This window comes from Linepithema humile, chromosome 1, assembly GCF_040581485.1.
Source record: "Linepithema humile isolate Giens D197 chromosome 1, Lhum_UNIL_v1.0, whole genome shotgun sequence".
Classification (NCBI taxonomy): Eukaryota; Metazoa; Arthropoda; class Insecta; order Hymenoptera; family Formicidae; genus Linepithema; species Linepithema humile.
Genome location: NC_090128.1, coordinates 26,622,188 through 26,643,326, shown reverse-complemented (window position 1 = coordinate 26,643,326; position 21,139 = coordinate 26,622,188). Strand labels below are relative to the sequence as shown.

At 39.4% G+C, this 21,139-nt stretch overlaps 1 protein-coding gene across 1 annotated transcript in view; it reads left to right on the top strand.

The window, feature by feature from the left end:
- Ddr (discoidin domain-containing receptor 2) overlaps positions 1 to 21,139 on the top strand; it is a 198,787-nt gene that overhangs the window by 101,260 nt on the left and 76,388 nt on the right. The window contains exon 4 of the mRNA XM_067348003.1: positions 16,888 to 17,132. Within this exon, the coding sequence (XP_067204104.1) occupies positions 16,952 to 17,132 (181 nt within the window). The 5' untranslated portion in view covers positions 16,888 to 16,951. The remainder of the gene's footprint in view (positions 1 to 16,887; positions 17,133 to 21,139) is intronic.

Genomic DNA, 21,139 nt, shown 5'->3' with positions numbered 1-21,139 from the left:
GTATTTGTATATATATATATATATACATGTGTGTATATATATATATATATATATATATATATAGACTATGTATATATATATATATATATATATTTTATAATTGAAAACTATATGAAATTCAAAATGTGAAAATACTCACTGATATCGCATATCACTGATCAGTCGCATATAGACATCAGAAGATGCAGATTAGAGACGCAAAGAGAAAAATATCACAACACTTGATTATTTTAATAGAAATTATGATAGCTATTATTTTAACTTATCTTTTTTAAAACCGTGTTATATTTTCGTATAAAACAGCATTCAGAATTGATTTATAATTATCTTGAAATTATCTGATTTAACCTCAATATTATTGTAGGTATTTTTAAGTATATAAATAAATTTTTTTTTGTAAAGACTATTAAAATAACTAATGTGCAAGTCTTTAAGGTTAATGAATAAATTTGCTGTGTTGATCTATCGTTATCCATTAGCATGATATGATATTCAACAGCGAATTTCCGAGCTCCTACATAAACGACAATAATTTCGAAATTACTATTGGGCTGGCGCACAGCGACTATCCGGATAAGTTCTATGCATTAAACCATTATTCTCCTGCGTAACGCCGGATTGTTTCGCGTCAAAGGACTCAGCGGGCTTTTGGTCTTCAGCGCCGTGAAATTGTCGAAAGCGGGCAAGCAACGAAATTCGCAATTTGTATACCCTTTACTTTCTTTTTAGTTACGTTTTACCCGCTTTGAATCGCATGGAAATTAAATGGGGCTATCGTTACGACGCGCTTTGAGCTTGTAACCATCTTTCAAAGAGCACGACGACAAAATTACAAGTTATATAAAATATATCAATCTCGAATATTTCGAGAAGATGAAATATTCGACATTTTGGTGTATGGATTTATTTTTTACTTCAATCTATTATAGAATTTTTTTCCTCTTCTGCTATATACTATATATTATTATAAAAACACAAAAGTGCACGATACGTAATAAGAATATTTTTGATTTATAATAATTGTTTAAAATAATCTTAAAAACAAGCTTTATATTTTTATTACTTTTATAAATTTAAAATCTACAAGTTTTACATATACTTGCGATACTTCTTTCCGAATGCGTGGAAATTTAAGCGAAATAATGCTGACGCACAGGATATCATACGTAACCTTAGTAAAGGTTGTATATTATTATTTTTGCTTTTGCTAAAATTGTTCCATGGAAGGTAGAGATCGCAGAAGAGCGCAGTTTCTATATATCGGCACGAGTTATCCTCTATGCGCCTTTATCTCGAAGTATTTCGCGCGACTAGATACCCGGCATCCTATATAGGGAATCGTGACTTCGTTTTAAATTCTCTCGATGCGGGGTAACGTCGTTTCGGAGAGAAATCGCTCCTTTGCACTGACAATAAGGAGGAAGCCGCACGAGTATGGGATCTCTCTACGTGTTTTAGCCCCTCTACTTTACACATACGTACATTATATTACTCCTTCCGGCCGATTTTAACGGCTGTTTTTGAGTGCGAATTTACAATAATACATTGAGCTTTACGTATCGTGTCCACAACCGATATATAGCTAACTCGCGGTTAATATGGTGAATTGCGATGAAATAGATTTTGCCAAATATTTACGCGTGTATGAAGGAACGTATAATAGAGCGGCGCTATGCGCATGCGACACATTTAATACTGTTGAATGGTTTAACTATTTGCGGAAATTGTATACGCGTTATACGCACTCGGCAATATATTGTGGCAAAATGGGTCATAATAATATGCGCGCAAAATATATTTCTTGTGATATAATTGAATGTACTAACTTACGGTCTACTTGATTGCGATTGCAATTTCAGAAATTATTATCGCAATTAAATGTACTCGAATTATGTCAAGCTAATTTGAATTAATTTCATTTATCCATTTAACGTCAATATAGTATTTATTACTCTCTGTGTAGAATTAACAAACTACAATTAGTTAAACTATTTTCAGAAATACAGTTCTCAAAAAATATTTAACATTTAACATTTTATACTTATATTTATTTATTTATTTATTTATTTATTTATATTTATACATATATGTCAACTAAGCTTCAATCTTGGAAAGTCTTTGCAAGCAAAAATTTCATATCTGACCCAGTAATTAGACAAATGTTTTAAATTAAGTCGTATTATTTTCAACTTTTTCTTATTTTATTTTTTATTTTTTCGTCCAAGCCTCTTGTTTAATTTTTTAAAAGATACGTCAAATTTAAGCACAGTTATGCTAATGTAAGTTGCGCAACTATCTTGCAGTTATACATTCAAAAAAATTATAGATAAATTGGGAATTAGCTGCGTAAGAGTGCTCACGTATAACAATGCTTTCAATATTCCCGATAGCAGAATTTGACAGTGGTGGCCGCGAGTATTGTAAAAACGCTAAACGACGGAACGGTACGTCGAGCAGCAATTCTTATACACTGGTTTATGCAAAGTAAATCGGGACCGGCACCTCCTGAGAACGAACCTGTCACATCGGATCGCCGTACTGCATATTTATGACGTTTTTGCAACGGCGCATCCACTGGAAACTATAAGGCTTCTGAACGTTATCATATTTTATGGGGACGATCCATTCTTGCTAGTGTTTGTTTTTGTTTCTATCACCGTCGCGACGAACTGTTTATCGTTGAAATATATCTGTGTATACTCGCGGTACAATGGGACGGTGGCAAATAGTTTTGTTGGAAACTCGCAAATAGGGATTTTTCTGGCCGCTGGAAATATATCGCTGAGAGGATACTTCGGGACGACGGAACGATGGACGATGGCAGTTTCTCTCTCTTTCTCTCTCTCTAGCTTTCTCTCTCTTTCTCTCCTCTTCCCCTCTCTTCTTCCCTCTCCGGAGTATTTCTTTGTGTTTATTCAATTGTTTAAGTTTGCTCAAAACGGTGACGAATATTTTTTTCGAAAATACCAATTTCAATCGATGCAATATATTCCGCTACAATTGGCTTCTGCGAAATATTAAGTTTACAAACGGGATGAGAATATTTTGATAGTACAAAATTTAATATATATTTTATTGTACGTATAAAAAATATTATGTATCAATATATCATTATATGTAAATTTATAGATTACTTTGATTTGTTTGTAACAGAAATTTAGTGTGTATTTTTGTGTGGATGAATGCCAATGTAATTTTATTACAAGAGAATCTTTTATATATTTTTATATATATAATTTTCGTATATACTTGATAAAGTCAAAAGATATCGTGTGAATCTACATTTAAAAGTTTTATATCAGCTTTATATCAGTTCTGTAGAACTTTTCTATTCGCACATTGTTACTCGCAAGTACATTTTTATATATTTGCGGTTGCAACCATTTTTCATATTTGCTTATTCTCGAAGAGATTAATAAAAATATTGGCAAAGAGAAAACGATTTTAATGCTTTTATCTAAAGTAATCCTAAGAATTAGCAAATAAAAATGATTTTTATTTCCATGCAAAACAAAGAGTAAAAATTTTATATATTTTTTGATGTTAACTTTTCTATATATTTCTGTTTTACATGTAGGCGACTTTTATATTTGAGGCAGTCTTTCGGAATATAAGCTCTGCTTGTATAAAGTTACTGTATTCCATTTATCTTTAATCACATATATGATAATTATTTTAATTAAAAATTTCTACGGAATTAGTATAATTTCAGTTTGTAATAGCACATTTTCTCCTAATAGTTAAAATATCGAACGCAAAATCAGCACTCACGTGAATGTGTCGATAACCGTCACGATCCATTGGATAGCCTCGAAGAATAATTCCGAATTCGTCCCGTTGCTCGGACGTGACCACCGACGTATAGTCCTGAATTTCGGCGGAAATCCAGGTCGCCTTATGGCCGCGCCGGAACCTCGAAGAATCTTATCGAGGTACGTGAAAAGCAAGGGAGGTGGAACGTCGTCGTCGGTTCGTCGCCAGACGAGGCACCTAGCCGGCGACGAAGGGGTTGAAGTATAAACGATCGGTGGTGGCCGCGGGGGACGCGCGAGCGAGGAAGGGAGAATGCGGAGTCGAAAGGAGAACTTAAACGCGGAATAACGTCGAATAGGCAGCACTCGTCCGGTGCTTCGAGCCGTTCCGCCGATTTAATAACGTAAATTGTGCGCCGGTCGCTTTAGCAGTTCTGTCACGAATTTTTCTAAAGCACACTATCGAGTGTTCGGGTTCCTGCCGCGAATACAGAGATCTCGCCTCCCCCTCAGACCATGCGCGACGTCTCGCCTAGCCGCCCCACCTTCTCTTTCTCAGGGTACCCTCTCTTACCTCTCGCTGTGTCTGCTCTTTTTATTTTTCTCGCACATCACCGTCTCTTTTTCCCCACTCTCGTTCTCTTCCTTCTTTCCTTTTCTCTCCCCTTTCCTGTGTTTTTTTTCCCTCCTATATTCGTTTTCTCTCTGCAGTTATACGTATGAGGTGACAGGGCTGCGTCGACGAAAGCTAAACGACGAATTTCGCTCCCACTTCTTACGTGACTTGCATTTCCGTGCCCGACCAGTTAATGCGACCGCCGTAAGATCGGCGCGGCTGACTTTCCCCTCGTGGACTCTCCACCGTCGGAGAAAGCGCTCTTTCTTTGCAGCCGTTCAGGCAACTCGAGGGAGAAGGCAAAGTGGAAAGAGAATCGGCTATAACGCCGACGGGTTACACGATATACCTCTGAATCTCGGCACAAAGAATGCCCCGACGGGCTTTCGACTCGCGTAACTCTCGATCTCTACGGAATGGAAGTTCCTCCGCGCGAGGAAGCGCTCGCGGTTGATTCGTGGTATCGCTCTTTGTCGCTCTTGCTTTCTATCTCTCTCTCCCCCTCCTCCTCTCTCTCTCTCTCTCTCTCTCTCTCTCACGCGCGCGCCGGTCTTATTTAATTTAATCTAACTTACGCTCGGGACCCCGCGTAACTAGATTTTACAAACCCGCGAACTTCATCGTTCCGGAAACGATTATTGTGTTTCCCTCGGTGGTACTGTGTGGCGTCGTGCGCTTCATAAATATTGGAAATCTAATAACTCTCATTCCCGTCCTCTTTGTTAAGAGTCTCGGTTTTTCCGCGGCAAGAAAAAAAAGCGTGGGACACGCGGGAGGGGGGGGGGAGGATCGGTCAAGAGAAAGGATGGCCGCAGGGAAGTGCGCTAAAAGGGGAATAGTTTTGAAAGACATCGCGGGCGGCACGTATGAACAGGAGATTTTAGCCGCGGGGACGTGCATTATTTGCATGTGAGTAATGAACCCGGCATGATGGAGCTGGAAATGAGGCAAGACACGGTCGTAGCGACGTGCCGCGCCGCTCTAAGAAGAGCGGAGGATGTGGAGTGGTGAGGAGAGACATCCCTGGTATCAGCGCCCACCAGACGCGATAACCTCTCATGTATGAAGTGTCGTTTTGTCGTTCTTGCGAGACGGCACCCACTCATGGGAACCGTTCCAACCGCCCCCTTCTCTTACGCTATCCGCTCGTCTCCCGTATTATTTGTCGTTCCTTCTCGCACGCTATTCATCTTCCGCGCTTCAGCCCGCTTCTCTAACCGCAAGCCGTTGTCTACCCCGCGTCGCACAAGTTTCGCGAGTTTCTCCCGAATAAAAGGAGCACGGAATGCCGCTCGCAAAAGTTCCGAAGTCAAATTGAACGGGTGTGCCCGTCGTAGCCGACCACGATCAACTCGAGACGGAAGACTTAGAATCGGATGTGATAGAGAGAGAGAGAGAGAGAGAGAGAGAGAGAGAGAGAGAGAGAGAGAGAGAGAGAGAGAGAGAGAGAGAAAGAGAGAGCAAGCGAAAGACATCGGGGCGAAGCTCCTGCTATCCAAGAAAGGAAATTTTAATCCGTGACTCCGCTATCGCGCGCGCGTTGATTTCCCGAAACTCGTCTTCGATTTTCCAGCCGCACTGCTAAAGTTCCAGTAACGGCAATGACTCCTCCAGCGAGATATCAATTTTCCGTAGAAATCTGTGTTGATGACTAGTCCTAGATCTGGTTCATGTTACAAAGTGCTTTGCATTTCTTCTGAAATAAATTTCAGACCTTCGCTCGGGGTTGATAAAAAAAGAATGAGATCGTGACGAGATACTGGCACGATTACTAGCAGCGTAACACGACATGAAACGCTTCGCAATCTCTCCAGGCCTTTATTAACCGACCGTGGCCTGTTTTCGGAAGCAGTGCAGCCACTAACCGCGATAAACAAAGCGATTTTTTTACAGGAGTTGCCACGGAACTTCCTTCCGGAGAAGAAATGTACCGGTAGAAAAGGTCGCTAGTTTTCCCATAAAGTCGACTTTATAGGGTGAGTTGTGTCGCTTTGCGGACGTTACCGAAGTTTCCAGACTGTCGTCATAAAGCGCCATTTTCACTGCTCGCAAGCACGTAATAGAATTGTAGCGTACTTTAGGAAACGTTACGATTAAGGTATAAACCTACTTCTTTTGTTTTCGCATTTTTGCGCGGCAACCGCCCACAAAGGCGTGTGATTATGATTTGCACGTTCCCAACGTATGAGCTGTGACTCGACATTTTTTTAATACGCTGGAAACATTGTTAACGCATTTCCCTCGTTAAGTTTGCAGGTCACATTTTTTTCTGCCCGGCGCATTAATGAGCCGCGATAAGATACGTCGCCGTGCGTGCGAAATATGACGAGGAGAAACGGAAACGGTTATATATTGTCCAGAAATGGCGCAACATTTCAGCGGACCCTTAATAGGCCCATCATCCACCAAATTACGCCGGCTCTCCCAAGCCGCCGCTGCGGCACAATGTACCGGGTGTACTTTTCACGCAATTAACCCGGAATGAGGTCGCCGACGATAAGAATCCGCGTGTATGCCATCCGCTTTAAAAGGGGCGATTAATAAAACATTTTTCTCCTTGTAACTAATTAGATAATCCATCATAATTAATCCTCGGCCCGGTGCGCACGATCGGGTTACACGTTATTTACGTCGCTGAAGTAACAAAGCAGGCAATCGCTATCAGATGCTGAACGGATCATGTTCGCACGAAATAACAGTCCGTTAATAGTTGAAAATTGTTTCATGTTATCGCCGCATACATCAACGATCGCACTTGTAAGCCGGGTCCACGTCGGTTATGCTCGCGAGCGCGACTACGACATCGAGAAGGGTTGCGGTCGAGTAGGAGAGACTTCCGTTCAAACTGCGCTTCAATACCTGGAGCTCTTAAAGAGATTATTCCGAAACCCCGCTCCCGACAACCTCCTCCGACTACCCATGGTCTGCTCCTTCAAGAGCCTTCCATTCTCTAAGTTAGCTCCTTACGCTTCCTTGACTTCCATGAGGCGCTGTATCTTACATTTCCCCATCGATAAATACGCCGCTTCAGAATTCTAGGACTTCCGGCTTTATTGATCGCCATTACATCGCGATTCTGGATCATGCCGAGACAAATAACGTCAAGTCGAGCTTAATGTTCGATTTTCATAATAGCTGTTTCACATTATCGAAATTGTATATATATTCTATCGCGAGTCATCGCATACAGTTGTTATTTGTGCTATTATTTATTGCCGGAACGATGTTTCATCACCGCTACTCGTTTCTAAATATTATTGCTTTGATATTAGTGGCTTTAAAATCGATCTGTTGAATAAATTTCTTGATTTTTGCAACGATATTATGAAGGAAAATATTTTTTTAAATATTATCCGCTCGTATGCGTATGGAATTGAATATCTCCTACAGAGTTTCCGAACAATTGCGGTATCGTGAATTAATTCGATGATGCATCAAAAATATCCAAGTAAGCGCAACTCAAGCACGAAATCACGCTGGCACGTTTCTAAAGAAAGGATAATTGCTCACCTCGTCGACCGCTAGCAGAACGCCGTGTTAAAATATTTTCTCCACTCGGTCGGGCGTTTATTGTTCCGCGCGTTGCCATTCTCCTCGACGCGGCGAGGAAATCCATGAGCAAATGTCCCGGGGTCGCTTTTCATGGCCGCCATGAATACCTCAATCAAAGTGTGCGTGTTCGCATGAAGGGCATAGATGGACGCAGATACCCCATTTAAATATCAAAACAAGGTATCCTCGAATTGTGCAATTTACGAAAGGACAGAGTGCGTCAAATGCGTTCTATTGTCGCACGATGCTTAACCACGGAGACGTTTATTTGAATGTCAGATCTCACACAGGTTATCATTTATTGTCTTCAACATGTTTCGCCATGAAAATGCGCTTACCTCAAAAATCGCGACGCGAACTAGCTTACTTGTGAAGTAAAGTGACAGATCTTTTTGATATTTTTGTAAAATTTACCATTTTCATAAATAATTATTTTAAAAAAATAATATTTAAACAGCTAAAACGATGACAGAGGTTAGAAAAAAAGATTTTTTTATTATAGTATGTATTTTTAAAAATTTTCTATTTATACAATTTAGTATTAATTTTTAAAACTTGCACTGTGTATTTTTGCTTTTACAGTAATAACGTACGATTTAAATATTCAATCATTCATGCATTTTTCAATCATTGATATATTTTTATGAATTTATTTTCATAAAAAAATTATAAAATATTAATTTTTACAAACGGACAATATTTTTGCGTCAGGCAAAAACTCCTTAATTCCCCGTTAAAACTCCATAATTCTACTCCTTTTTCAAACAATACATTGAATAACATCGGGAGGACACTGAAATATTTCCTATCTGACGCTTTAACGATCTGGGGCCGTTTGGATAATTGTTATCAAGGAACTGGTAATTTAAAACATCGTGAATTCGCGAGTGCCTTCTAGCGTTATATGCCGTACAATGCGCAGATATCGGTAGCGTGCAGCGTATACACAAAGGACGGCCGCTAAACCTAGATATTTTGACGCTCTAGGCAAAATACAGAGAGAGAGGTCTCTGCACGGCTACTTTCCTGTTCCGTGAGATAACAATAAAGCCCACGGCTAAAGGTAAACCTTGATTCAAATACAAAACTGGGACATATTGGAGTGCAGTTTCATTCTTCGCGCATATTTTTATTCAAATTCCCGTAATAAAATTACAAATAAAAATGAATCAAGTCTTCAAACGGGTCAATGCTATTAACCAGTTAAATATGTATATTACTTCTTCTCTCATTTCATTTCCCGTTCTCCATCAAAACAGCTATATTTGATTTATCTCTTTCTCGCGTTTAACTTTTATTAAAAATGTAACACCAGCGATTTTCTAAAATTATTAATTTAAAAAACGACACGAGTGAATCTCGTGAACTCTGGCTTGCATGAACATTTTTTTTTATCTGCTGCGTGCTGTATCATTCTGTTGATATTGCGAAGTGCTGGGCAGATAGTGTCACGCGATTACTGAGTAAGCACATTCGGTGAATCCTGCTAATTGCTACGTTGATTGGCGGAAATCCAACGTGTCTAGCCGAACGGAATGAATGCCGATCATTAACGTGCTCAAAAGTCTCCGAATATCCATTTTGTCGATATATATCTTCCGGTAGGAATCGAGGTTCTCCGCGTGGTATCGCAATTGGTCGATATCGTGAGGAACTGAAATGCGGATCGCATTTCTCTGGTATGACTTCATCAACAGATTTTCGATACGATTTTGTCGAGTTCTTATTACGGTTTCTATACCATTCGTTCAATTCTTTCAATTTCAGATTTGAAAGAAACACTTTTTGCATGACAATTTTTTATTATTGCTTTATGAAATAATTAACATTTTTTTTTCGGTTGAAATACATTCAGACACAGTTTTATCTTGAGCGGAAAAAAATGTGAGTTAAACTGTCTGCAAACGTAATTGCAGCAAAAAGCACCTCTGAAGGAAAAGCAATGTCCGTCTTACAATTAGATGATAAACATAAAATAGTTGCTTTGAAGGGTAACCATTCTGTGTTGGAAAAGATTGCATCAAAATATAACGCATCGTGAAACGTTAACGTAAATGTCTACTCCAAAGAGATACTTGTTTCTTTTATGATTCAGCGGCATATGATTTTTCGTTACATAAAAATATTAATTGTAAGATTTGTTTTTTATTTCGACCAGTTAAGTATATTTCTGATTAAACTGCAATTTAAACCGTTATATCTCGTTCTCGTATTTTCATAATCTAAACTCTTGACTCACTTTTTTATTAAATTTTATGAAAATATTTAAGCGCGCATTATATTTATAGTTTATATATCGAGAGACGTATTTTATTCGCGTATTTCACATCTACTGAAATTATATATAAATGAGTTTTGGCATACAATGTGCTCGAAAATTGCTACATATTTATGATGGTTGACTTTTTGCGACTTATTATATTATTTTGTCGTCATCTTTGTTTTTTCAACCGTCACAAATTTGTGTTTGACTCTATAAAAATTTCTAATACCTAATACCGCTCCTCTTTGGGACAACGAAATCTGAAACGAAAAGCAAGTTTTACTAGAATGGCGTGCTCGATATCGGCTATGCCGCTGCATGCAAAATTCTTCCTTGAGTAGAAAGCCCTCGAAAGCTTCATAGTTTCGCCAAGAGGCACGACAAGTGGCGATAAGTGGTGTACTTAACTTGACAGTGAAGACAGTTTCAACTTCTCTGGTCGTATCGCAAATGCTAACATATTAAAAACACGATATTCTCTTGATACGATGCAATGCAATAAAAAAAAAAAAAAATTAGCATGTATACATCGTTACATTACTTTAAATGTAAAATACTGATGTTTACATATCCGCATATAATATTATGTTTTGTACAGGTTTTCGTTCTCGTTTATTTCACGGTGTGCTTGCATCTCTTTATTATTTTTGCACAGCTTCAAGCATACGTTGCGCACGTACTAATCAGTGATCTCTAATTCTCGATATAGCTCCACGCATGTGGTTAAACGCAGATCGAAATTTTAAATCGGATTTTTCCGCTGCGAGAAGGAATCTCCTTAGTTTTCTCTTTGAGGTGTAAACGTCAGCCTTTAGGTTCCCGTGAGATTTTCTACCGGTAGCAAAGTGGCGCTGTTCGATCCGATAATCATGTTTTCCCAAATCCTTCGGTTCCTCTAAGGAGACGGTGCGATTGTTCGACTACGTAGGAACTGGATCAGCGGCGAGGTAGGGGGAATAGAAGTAGAAGCGGTAGCGGCGCAAGTGGTAGTAGATAGAGGAGAATGCGGAGGGAAGACGAGATGGGCTCGAAATTGGTACAAACCGAATAATTCCAAGCGAAGCCTCACCTGAATCGTCTCCATCGAGACGAGCAACGATGCTTGCATTATCGACGGAACTCTGCGAATTGAGCTGGATTCTGTGGAGTGAAGTAAGCATACCGGGTGTACGTTTGCCCATCGCATACAGAAGAGGAAGGGAGAAAGGGGGAAGAGAGAAAGAACAGTCACCTATATACACTTTTTATCTTCTCCGAAGAATTGCTAAACCCTTGCTTAACGACGAGCGACTCGGCGGACTTTTAAATTTCATATACTTTTTCTTTTCCGTACGCTTTCTTCTCCCCCGAGAAGAGCGCGTCCGGTGTTCCTTTTCCGCCCTTTTTCTCTCGCGGGTAATCCATACTGGATTAGCCGCGACCCCTAAGAGCAATGAGTTTAATGTCTGGCGTCGTTTCTGCGGTCGTTAACGAGGATTACATTAATTCGTCTTGCTACCTGTTATGATAAACAAACTCTACCACAGGATGAATAATGAGCCGTTTACGGGAAAAACCGAAGCAATTTTCTCAAGCGTGGATATAAACACACACACACACACACACACAAACACAAACACACACATGTTGTATTTTGATAAAATAATTTTCTTCCTTTATACACATTGTTGTTTGTAAAAAGTTTAAAAAAATTTATTAACTACCTTTCAGTTACGTAACTTTTATGAAAGCACGGGCTGGAAAATTTACAAATATACATGAGAATAACGATAAGAAAAATATCGATCGATATCGGTATGGAAAATGAACAAAAAATGTTACTTTAAGATTAGTTTCGAACTATGTCCGAGTAAAGGTCATAAAAAAACATCGCTGCGTTACGAAAGAATGATACATCGATACGTCAGTCAATGAAGCTTCTCGTGAAAAGCACATTCTGAAATTGATGAATTACTTTGCAGTAAGTAATCATACAGCTACGAGGAGTTGAAAACTTTGCTTTCGAGCGGAATCGCTCTATTCGCGTTTGCCATCGAAGCTTTAGCTCCGACTCTAAAGAGACGTTTTTCCAGCCCGTCATTTCTACTTATTTTTATTGAATCGACGATTGTTCAGCTGAAAGTGGCGCATCGAGCCGGCGCGGCCCTCCTAGAAATGCGACGAGGAAGTCTTCCTTCGTCAAAGACGGACATGACGGTGTGTTGTCGTTCAAAGGGACGGGCGGATAGCAGGCTGTCAGAATTAATTAATTCCGCCGGCGCTTCTCCACCTCCCGTTTCTTTCAGCGCTGTCAGCTCTCTCTCCCCCGGCTCTAACCGTCGCATCCGCACGACAAGTCCTCTAGGCCGACGTCGGCTCGCCAAGCTTTCTCCCTCGTGAAAATCGCGACGAACCACGAAAAAGCGTGTCCGCCCGAGCGAGGCGATCGCGATAATTCCGCGCCCGACGACACGGGAGAGAACTCCCGCGAGATGATTTTTAAAAAGAGGGGCAAGGCGGTCGTAGATAAAGAAAACTGGAAGTAGGAAATAAAAGAAAGAGGAGATAGGTGGAAAGGGCTGACTAGGAAGGTCGGGAGCGGCAGCGGCAGCCGGAGGGAAGAGAGCGGAATGAAATTTGCATCGCAAAATCCTACTGTTTACCCCGTCTCACCCTCCGTATCTCCCCCCGCAACCACCGGCTCTCTCTTTCACTCTGTGAAGGAGAGGAGCGTCGAGCTATACGTATATATATATATATATATATATATATATACGGGGTAATGACGGTGCTCGGTATTCCGTGAAGAAAAGGAGGAACGTCCATTGGACAAGCGGGACTCGCTTCTGCGTCGTGGATCCTGTTTTGTGTCTCGTAGGCTTGTTTGTTTTGCACGGGCTATCGAATGCACACAAAAGACCGGTCGCTCTCTCCTCCTTGATCCACTTCACAGATACCAAGCCCTCGCAATCTCCCGCTTGTTCCTTCCTTCAACCACTGTGGCTCGACAAGAAAAGGGACCAAGGTAGTGACCTATGAAGTAGGGATTTTTAGGGCTTTAACCGCCGCAACCGTGAAACATTTATCGCCCGCGCTTAATGTAAACAGGTAATCAAGCTGCCATTTTAACCGAGTAATTGCTTTTGAATATTTATCTGTTAACCGATTCCACATGTTTTGTAGCGAATCGCGCTCTGATTATGCAAAGCGAGATGTACGCCCAAAATGCTCCCAACAATATTTTGTTTTGCTATAGCGCGATTTAACGATGAAATGCTTGCGATAAAAACGTAAAATTTTAGTATCACACTCGTAATAATTTGCAAAGTGAAATTGATTTGCAAAGTGAGATTTGCAATGCGGTTTATGTGTCGTTCGGTAGAAAAAAAAGCATGTCCCAAAAAAAAAAGATGCTTGTTCTATCTTTAACCCAGTCTGCATATTAAGGAGAAACTTGAAATGTAAATTATTGACGCGATATCGCTATATAGGTCACGTCATGTATATTACCAGATATAAGCCGAGACGAAACTTTAGTACCGGATATAACTTTCCGCCGTGAATAAATCTCCGTCTCATCATAACATTCGCCGTAACATGTTACACCGGGAATTTTCCATCTTACCTGCGTCACAGACACGATCGGCCGTGAATGCGCTGTGCCTATCTCATTTTCTTTATTTCTCCCTTTAGACGAATTTTGCAAAATCATGCGACCGTGGTGTAATAGTCCCACGGGCGCAGGTGCTCAGCGGATGTTATCGCGACGCCGTGGCCTCGGAATCTACGTAACGCGATCTCTCTTCTGGACAATGCTCGTTAACGATCGATAATTATAAATAATTAGTGAGGCGAGGCGTGCCTCTTCGGCAGTGGGTGGTCGACAAAAATCCAATGACCAGAGATGTACTCTATCGTGAAAAAAAGTATTGCACACGAGGAGCATTAACGATCCCACGTGCCGAGAGGCTACTCGTTTTTCAGCATTGAGCCACCCTTCCTGGGTTTAAAGCACGCTTCCATTATCTTGCTTGTTACTCGTGTAACTTCAGCCGGAGCTTCGCCCGTTTCGTGTAATACGCGTACACGCTGAGTTTTGCTTGCTGAAAGCTGCAACGTACCCGATAGCTTTCCATTCTCGAGCTCCATCGAGTATTCAAAGCAACCTATCTGGAGTTCCATTATAGGTTTTGGTACATACGTATTGCTGTATCTTACAACTTCAATACCGAGCGCAACACTTGTTTCTGACGGCTTTAGGGCCTTGTTTGTATTCTGCGCTTATATCTTAGACGCGGCACGAAAAGCATATAGAATCTTGACGGAAGAGAAATGTGTATATTACTTATAATGCGATATCGTAATAAATATATCAGCAAAGCGATTTTTTAATAGCAGCGTGATACAGTTAGATTATTTATTTTTAATTTATTATTTGGAATTTATTATCTCAATGATACTGTAATATTCTATATACAATTGTGTAATACTGTTAGAAAGATTAGAACATTTATATCATACAAAGAAGAAACTGAATGTTTCATAATTAAGAATCAAGTGCAACAGTTGCTTTAAGTATAGACAATTAGAAGCTTAAAGTGGCTGCCTTTCAATTATTTTTCGTCGTGAACATTCTCATTTCTGCTTATAATTAAATTCTACTATACATGCATGTTTCTCTGTGCAAACGATCAATATATACATCCACACAATGTTCTGTGTAGAACATTGTGTGGATGTATATATTGATCGTTTGCACAGAGAAACATGCATGTATAGTAGAATTTAATTATAAGCAGAAATGAGAATGTTCACGACGAAAAATAATTGAAAGGCAGCCACTTTAAGCTTCTAATTGTCTATACTTAAAGCAACTGTTGCACTTGATTCTTAATTATGAAACATTCAGTTTCTTCTTTGTATGATATAAATGTTCTAATCTTTCTAACAGTATTACACAATTGTATATAGAATATTACAGTATCATTGAGATAATAAATTCCAAATAATGTAAATGTCGCGCGCAAAATAACTTGGTGATACGAGCGTAGTTTCTAAGAAATATGCAGGGATTTATGAAGAAGAAGTAGAATGTATAAAAGAATAAAATAACAAAAATACGCGACACAACTGCAACTACACTAAACAAGTACAGTAGCTGTTTTTAAATCAAGAGTTAAATGATGCATCAGACAGTGCAATGTCGAAGATTTTGGTGAATTAAGGAGAGATTAGCTTAGAAATGCAACTTAACTTATGGAATAATATGAAAGAAACTAACAACTTCGAATATACATCGCGCACTTGTGTGGAGGAATTATCTCGATGATTGAGAATGTTTGTGTCACACTGCACCGCGTAACTGCATTCGAACGTACCCGGCAGTTATTCCCAGATTCGGAGTTTCGCAATGGACGAATGCCTAAAATTAATAATACTAACGCTGGGGAAAAATAATTTCACCTCCGGCGAGGTGTAAATAATGCATGAGGCGTGACGCGAAATCCGTGCGGTGGTTGCAGTTGCAACATATGGAACGCGCGTACTTATACCGTATCCCGTGTGCGATGCATATGCGCGCGATACAATTGCAGCTGCAGCAATGTAGACGCCGCCGCCGCCACTCTCGACCTCCTCCCTGAAAACGATCGCGTTTACTAATAGCCCGGTGCGATTAAAATTTCATGCCCCGTGGCATAGTAATGTTTCCACTATTCGTCGACGACGTTCTCGTACAGCCCGTGCATAATCCGCGTGCGAGTGACACGGATTATTCATTGATATCGCGATGCGCGGACGACACGACTAATCTCAGAGCGGCCGCTTTTTAAGTAAGTGCCACTTGGACGATTGTAAGCAATTTTATTTCACGAGAGCAATATTTAGGGGACCCGATTTGTCGTGCGAAATAGACCTCTTATCGCGCAGATTGTGCTCGGCGTAAAATGAAGACGAACGAGAAGGGCGGGTGGAGAGCGCTATTTGCAAAAATGATAACAAATGCCTATGCCACCGTGCCGGCGCGATAAGAGTTCCGCTTTGCACGACAAATGCAAGTTCTAGCGATGATATTTTGCATAAATACGACCGTTACTGTATGTGCCAGGAACAATCAGCTTACATAAAAAAAAAGGAAAGAACGGTTTAGATTTGTTGACGGGAATATGAATCGCATGTTGCATACATAGAGTGCATATGTTTTTATGCTTGTCGGCCGAATGTTGGATTGCGTAATTCGCCATTTAAATTAAGCATGACCTATGAAAGATGTTATCGCGTATGTAATATTTTCTGAATTCTTTTATTTAACCGGAGAATTACTTGTTTTATTATTGGGCTGAAAAAATGTTTCGAGAATTACATATAAATATTCACTCTATCACTTTAACGGTAAGAGCTCGTTACTTCCCTTTATTTTCTGCCGGTAAATTTACTATGACAATTAATTTCATCCCGGCGTCCCGGCTACAATACATTTCCACGATAACAGCCGACACTATTTTCATGGTCGTTGCTCGAACCGAAAGATAAACTTATCAATGAGACGGGACAACAGGCGCTGCGATCGCATTAAACGAACGTATGAGCGGGAAAAAAAAAATAGCACTTAAGATGTCAGTTATTTTTTGACTCGAATCTCTAAACATTTTTGTTCACATTGCAACATACTCGATGGCATTTCCGAGGTGTCTGTGGATGATTAACACGGATTGCTCTGTGTTCAGGACACCGAGGCGAGCTGTAACCACCTTGCGACCATCACGATGCCAGGAACGTGCTTGATGACCGATGCGGTCAGGACAGTGGATAGTTAGTGATGAGGAGGAGCAAGTTATCGGCGTGCCGACGGCCCAGGTCACCAGTAACATGCCAGTCCTCGATCCCAGCGCCGATTCAACTCCACTTCGAGGACTTCTGATCGCCATCTTCGTCCTATTGTCCCTGCCGCGTTGTCGCTGCTCGGATCTAGGTAAGTCGAATCGAAACTCGCAGACGCGTCATATCTAAGTTTTATGACTTCCGAAAAGTGCCCGGCACTCCTTTGACCCTTTCCAACTTCCGTCACTCTCTCACAATCTTTTTCATTGTCCCAGAGCGCACTGTCGTTGTGCGAAGTCAAAAGGTTGCATTCGACGATTGAAAATCTCATACGAGGCGTCCCGCGGAGATCGCAAGTTTCCGAGAACAAAAATGCCTCTCCGAGGCAAGTACGAACGTGCGTCTCGCGTATTTATAATTCTTCGGAAACAAAGTTTTTTTATATAAGAAATACTTTAAAAGAACAAAGAAAATTTTTTTTTCATATAAATATTCAAGATTTATAATTTCGTGCATTATGATTTTTCAAATTATTCTAATTTAAATTTAGTTAAAATTAGATTATTGTTGTGAACATGTAATGCTTGTAAATATGTCTAAAAAGTAGCGAACTATATAAAGGGATGTTACGGAGAAAGTTATTTTATAATAAACTCTCTTGCAGACAATACATTTATAAATTAATTACAATATCATCAATTCACTGATCATCGGAAAATTATTCAATTGTTATCCTTGAGTTTCATTATTTTTTTATTTAATGCATTGCAATAAAGAAAGTACAAATTCTAAAATTCTAGGCCTACCAAATATTATGATAGAAGATTCTAAAGCATAAAAAAATGAGTAAAATGTATATTTTAACATTCTGGCCTATTTTTTTGTATAAAATATAAGATTTCAATAAAAAAGATGAGAGATTATTAAAAAAATATTTAAAATTAAAATTTCAAAAATGTTTCTGATAAAATCTCTCGTTGAAATTTTATATTTTAAACAAGGAAATAGTCTAAAATGTTAAAATTTACATTTTACTCATTTTCTTTATGCTTTAGAATCCTTTATCATAACATTTGATAGGCCTAGAATTTTAGAATTTACATTTTCTTTATTGCGATGCATTAAATAAAAGAAACAGATTTTTAAGAGTTAATTTTTCTTTACGCTAACTATTAAAAGATTATAGCAATAATTAAAGATATAGTGCTAATAAAGAAATACATGCACAAACAATTCCAGATCTTTTTATACGAGCGGAAAAAGCATGATATCTGCCGCGAGGATGCCGTGCGTATTAATTTTTTTTCTTCTCTTGGCACTGGAGCGTGTGCGCAATAATGCCGTACCGCCTACACACCTGGCCTCACCGAGGCATTGTACCCTCGTAAATGAAATGTCAGCCGCACGATGAATTAACAATACTATCTAATAGCTGCTCAGATGCAGACGAGCGAGCGAGTTGTGCGCATTGTGCCGATTCGTTCTGGTGTACCGCGCGGTTCTGACTCTCGCCAGGCGTTGTTTACCGCTCATCCGATATATTTTTATGCAAATTAATTGTTGCGTGCAAGAAAATGCTGCGTAAATGGAGATATCCGTAAAAAGAGAACACGTTAGCTTACATTTGCTCGTATTGATTAAATTCTTTTTATGTACTATTCACGGAATAAGAATAACTTGGAGATACAAATTTTAATGTATACAGAAAAAACGTTGCGAAAAGTTGTTATAAATTTGTAAAAAAAAATCTTTAATATATTTTCCAAATAATCTTTATTAAAATATTACTAAATTATTATTAGATTTTGTATTTATGGTTTCATAATTCTTCCGTATTCAGAATTATGTATTTCTTTAACATCTATATATCATGCTAATAATTGATATTCCAAATAGAAGTAATTAATGCTGTCATAAATATTAATTATTAATTATCGTATTTGAATACGTTTAAGCTCTTGGCAAATCGGACTGTCAATCATGTCACAAATCATTGGAATCGTTCATTATCCTGCATGTTGCGTGAAAACACATCGAGTCTAGAATATCCCAATATGTCAGCTTGACTTATTGCTTTGGGACATGACACTAAAGCTCGAGTTCATAGCCGTTATCGTCGTATACATTGGATATTCAATGCACACGATACACTATGCACTCTTGTGCACCAAAGTATTATATAAACGCACAATTTTAAAATACATATCATAAATTGCCACGAGAAGTATTTTAAATACAATTAATATTTAGATATTGCAAATAGAGAGAGAGAGAAGAGGAAACGATCGAATATATCTAAGAATGCCTTGGTATTCTTCATATATATATACTCGTGTTTCATATATCTATTTTGTCGAGAAGACAAACGCAATAGTTGACTAACCACGAGTATCTTGTTCGCATAATTTTCGAGTGCCAAACCTCGGGTGCACAAGCGGTGCGGCTCGCCAGGTTAGTTCGATAATTACAGCACAGTTCATCTCATTCGCACTATGTCGCATTATGCAGCATAAAGGCGAATACTAGGCTGCAAATATGCGATCGAAGTTGTGCAGCTCGGGGATGAGTACTACAACGTTTATTAGACAATAATTTCATGCACGCGCTGCGGAAACATAACGCAATTTTCTCGGCTTCACTTTTAAAGTCTATTAGAGTATGTCACCACTTTGATTACTATATTTTGCATACGTCCTGATCAGTGTTTCTCCTATTTTCATAAACCTGTTATATCCATAACATCAAAGGCGCGATGTAATATGAAATATATTAATAATTAGACTGATGTCTCGCAATATTAGTGATAATTTCGCGCACTATGTGTATATAATAATTGTTTCATGATTGTTAAGCAATGATAAAGAGACGTATTCTCATCCCCGGATCAAGTAGAAAGCGGTATAAAGAAAATGTAATAAAGTCTAATAATAAGCGAAAAGGACGTGGACTTTTATGAAAGAATGCAAAGGACCCGGTTTGTAGCGCACTAAAAAAGTCATAACTTTCATTTGTAAAATTTTTTAATAAAACAGCAAACACGATGGCAGAAACTTGTGCTAAATGGACCTCGTTAAATGAGTCATATACCATTGCCAACCATTTTGCGATATATTAATCGTTCTCGACGGAGAAACTATTTTTCTGCAGTCTGCGAAATTTAGTTTTGCAATATTTATATTCTTAATCTCTAGCAGCCATTTTATCACACATTTCTGCAATAACGAATTCTTGCATTCCCTTCACAACTGTAAATTTATTTCTGTATCGCTCGTACTCGCAACTACGTGTTACACGGAGAACAGATATAAATGCTTAAATCACCATCCACACGATCGAAAATGTTTACCACGAGCAGATTATCTCGATTGTCGCAGAATAGTTGAAATTTTTTATGTGTTGATCGATCGCGTGTATTTTCATCTGTATATTTCTGTCGATTATCGTGCAACCTAGTTAGCAAAAATTGAGAAACGCAAGCAAAATTATGAGTGAAATCGCGAGAGACTTATTAGATTGCGATTTAACTACCGTAAAACTCGTGAATATGTGAGAAACACTGCAATTTTGCGCTTGACATCTTTTAGACGTATCGAACGCAGATTGTAACCGCGCTTTACTGCGACATACCGGACGAAGTTTCGCCGGTATAATGGACGGTAGGTGAAACGTAGGGGACAGTTACAAACACAAACGAAGTTTTGCTCGCGGTAATGCCGGCTCATGGAGACCATAGCCGGGCCGGTAGTAGCTCCGGAGGCTGGGCTAATCCCACGTCCGCTGCATTCTGCAGTTTTGAAACTTTCCCCCGTAACTGCAGTACCGTAGTTTAAGCGTAGTGACGTAGCGCGCGCCGCGCCGCGCCGCGCAGCAAGGTATGTACTGGTCGGGCTGACTCCTGCGGATTCGAGAATTTATCATGTTCCGCATACATACCGCGGCATTGTCATCGACGGTGCCATTGGTGGCTGATATTCCTGCTATCGATTTTTCCCGGCGATGTCGCGGAGGCATTTTATACGGCGGAAAAAAAAAGAGATATCGGAAAGCGTCGTTTCATTGACATCCTGCGCGAACGTCGGCAGCGTTCATATATTATTTTTACATAAATATCTCTTTTCCGATGTTCGTATATTTATGGGCGCCGAAATGAAAAGGGAA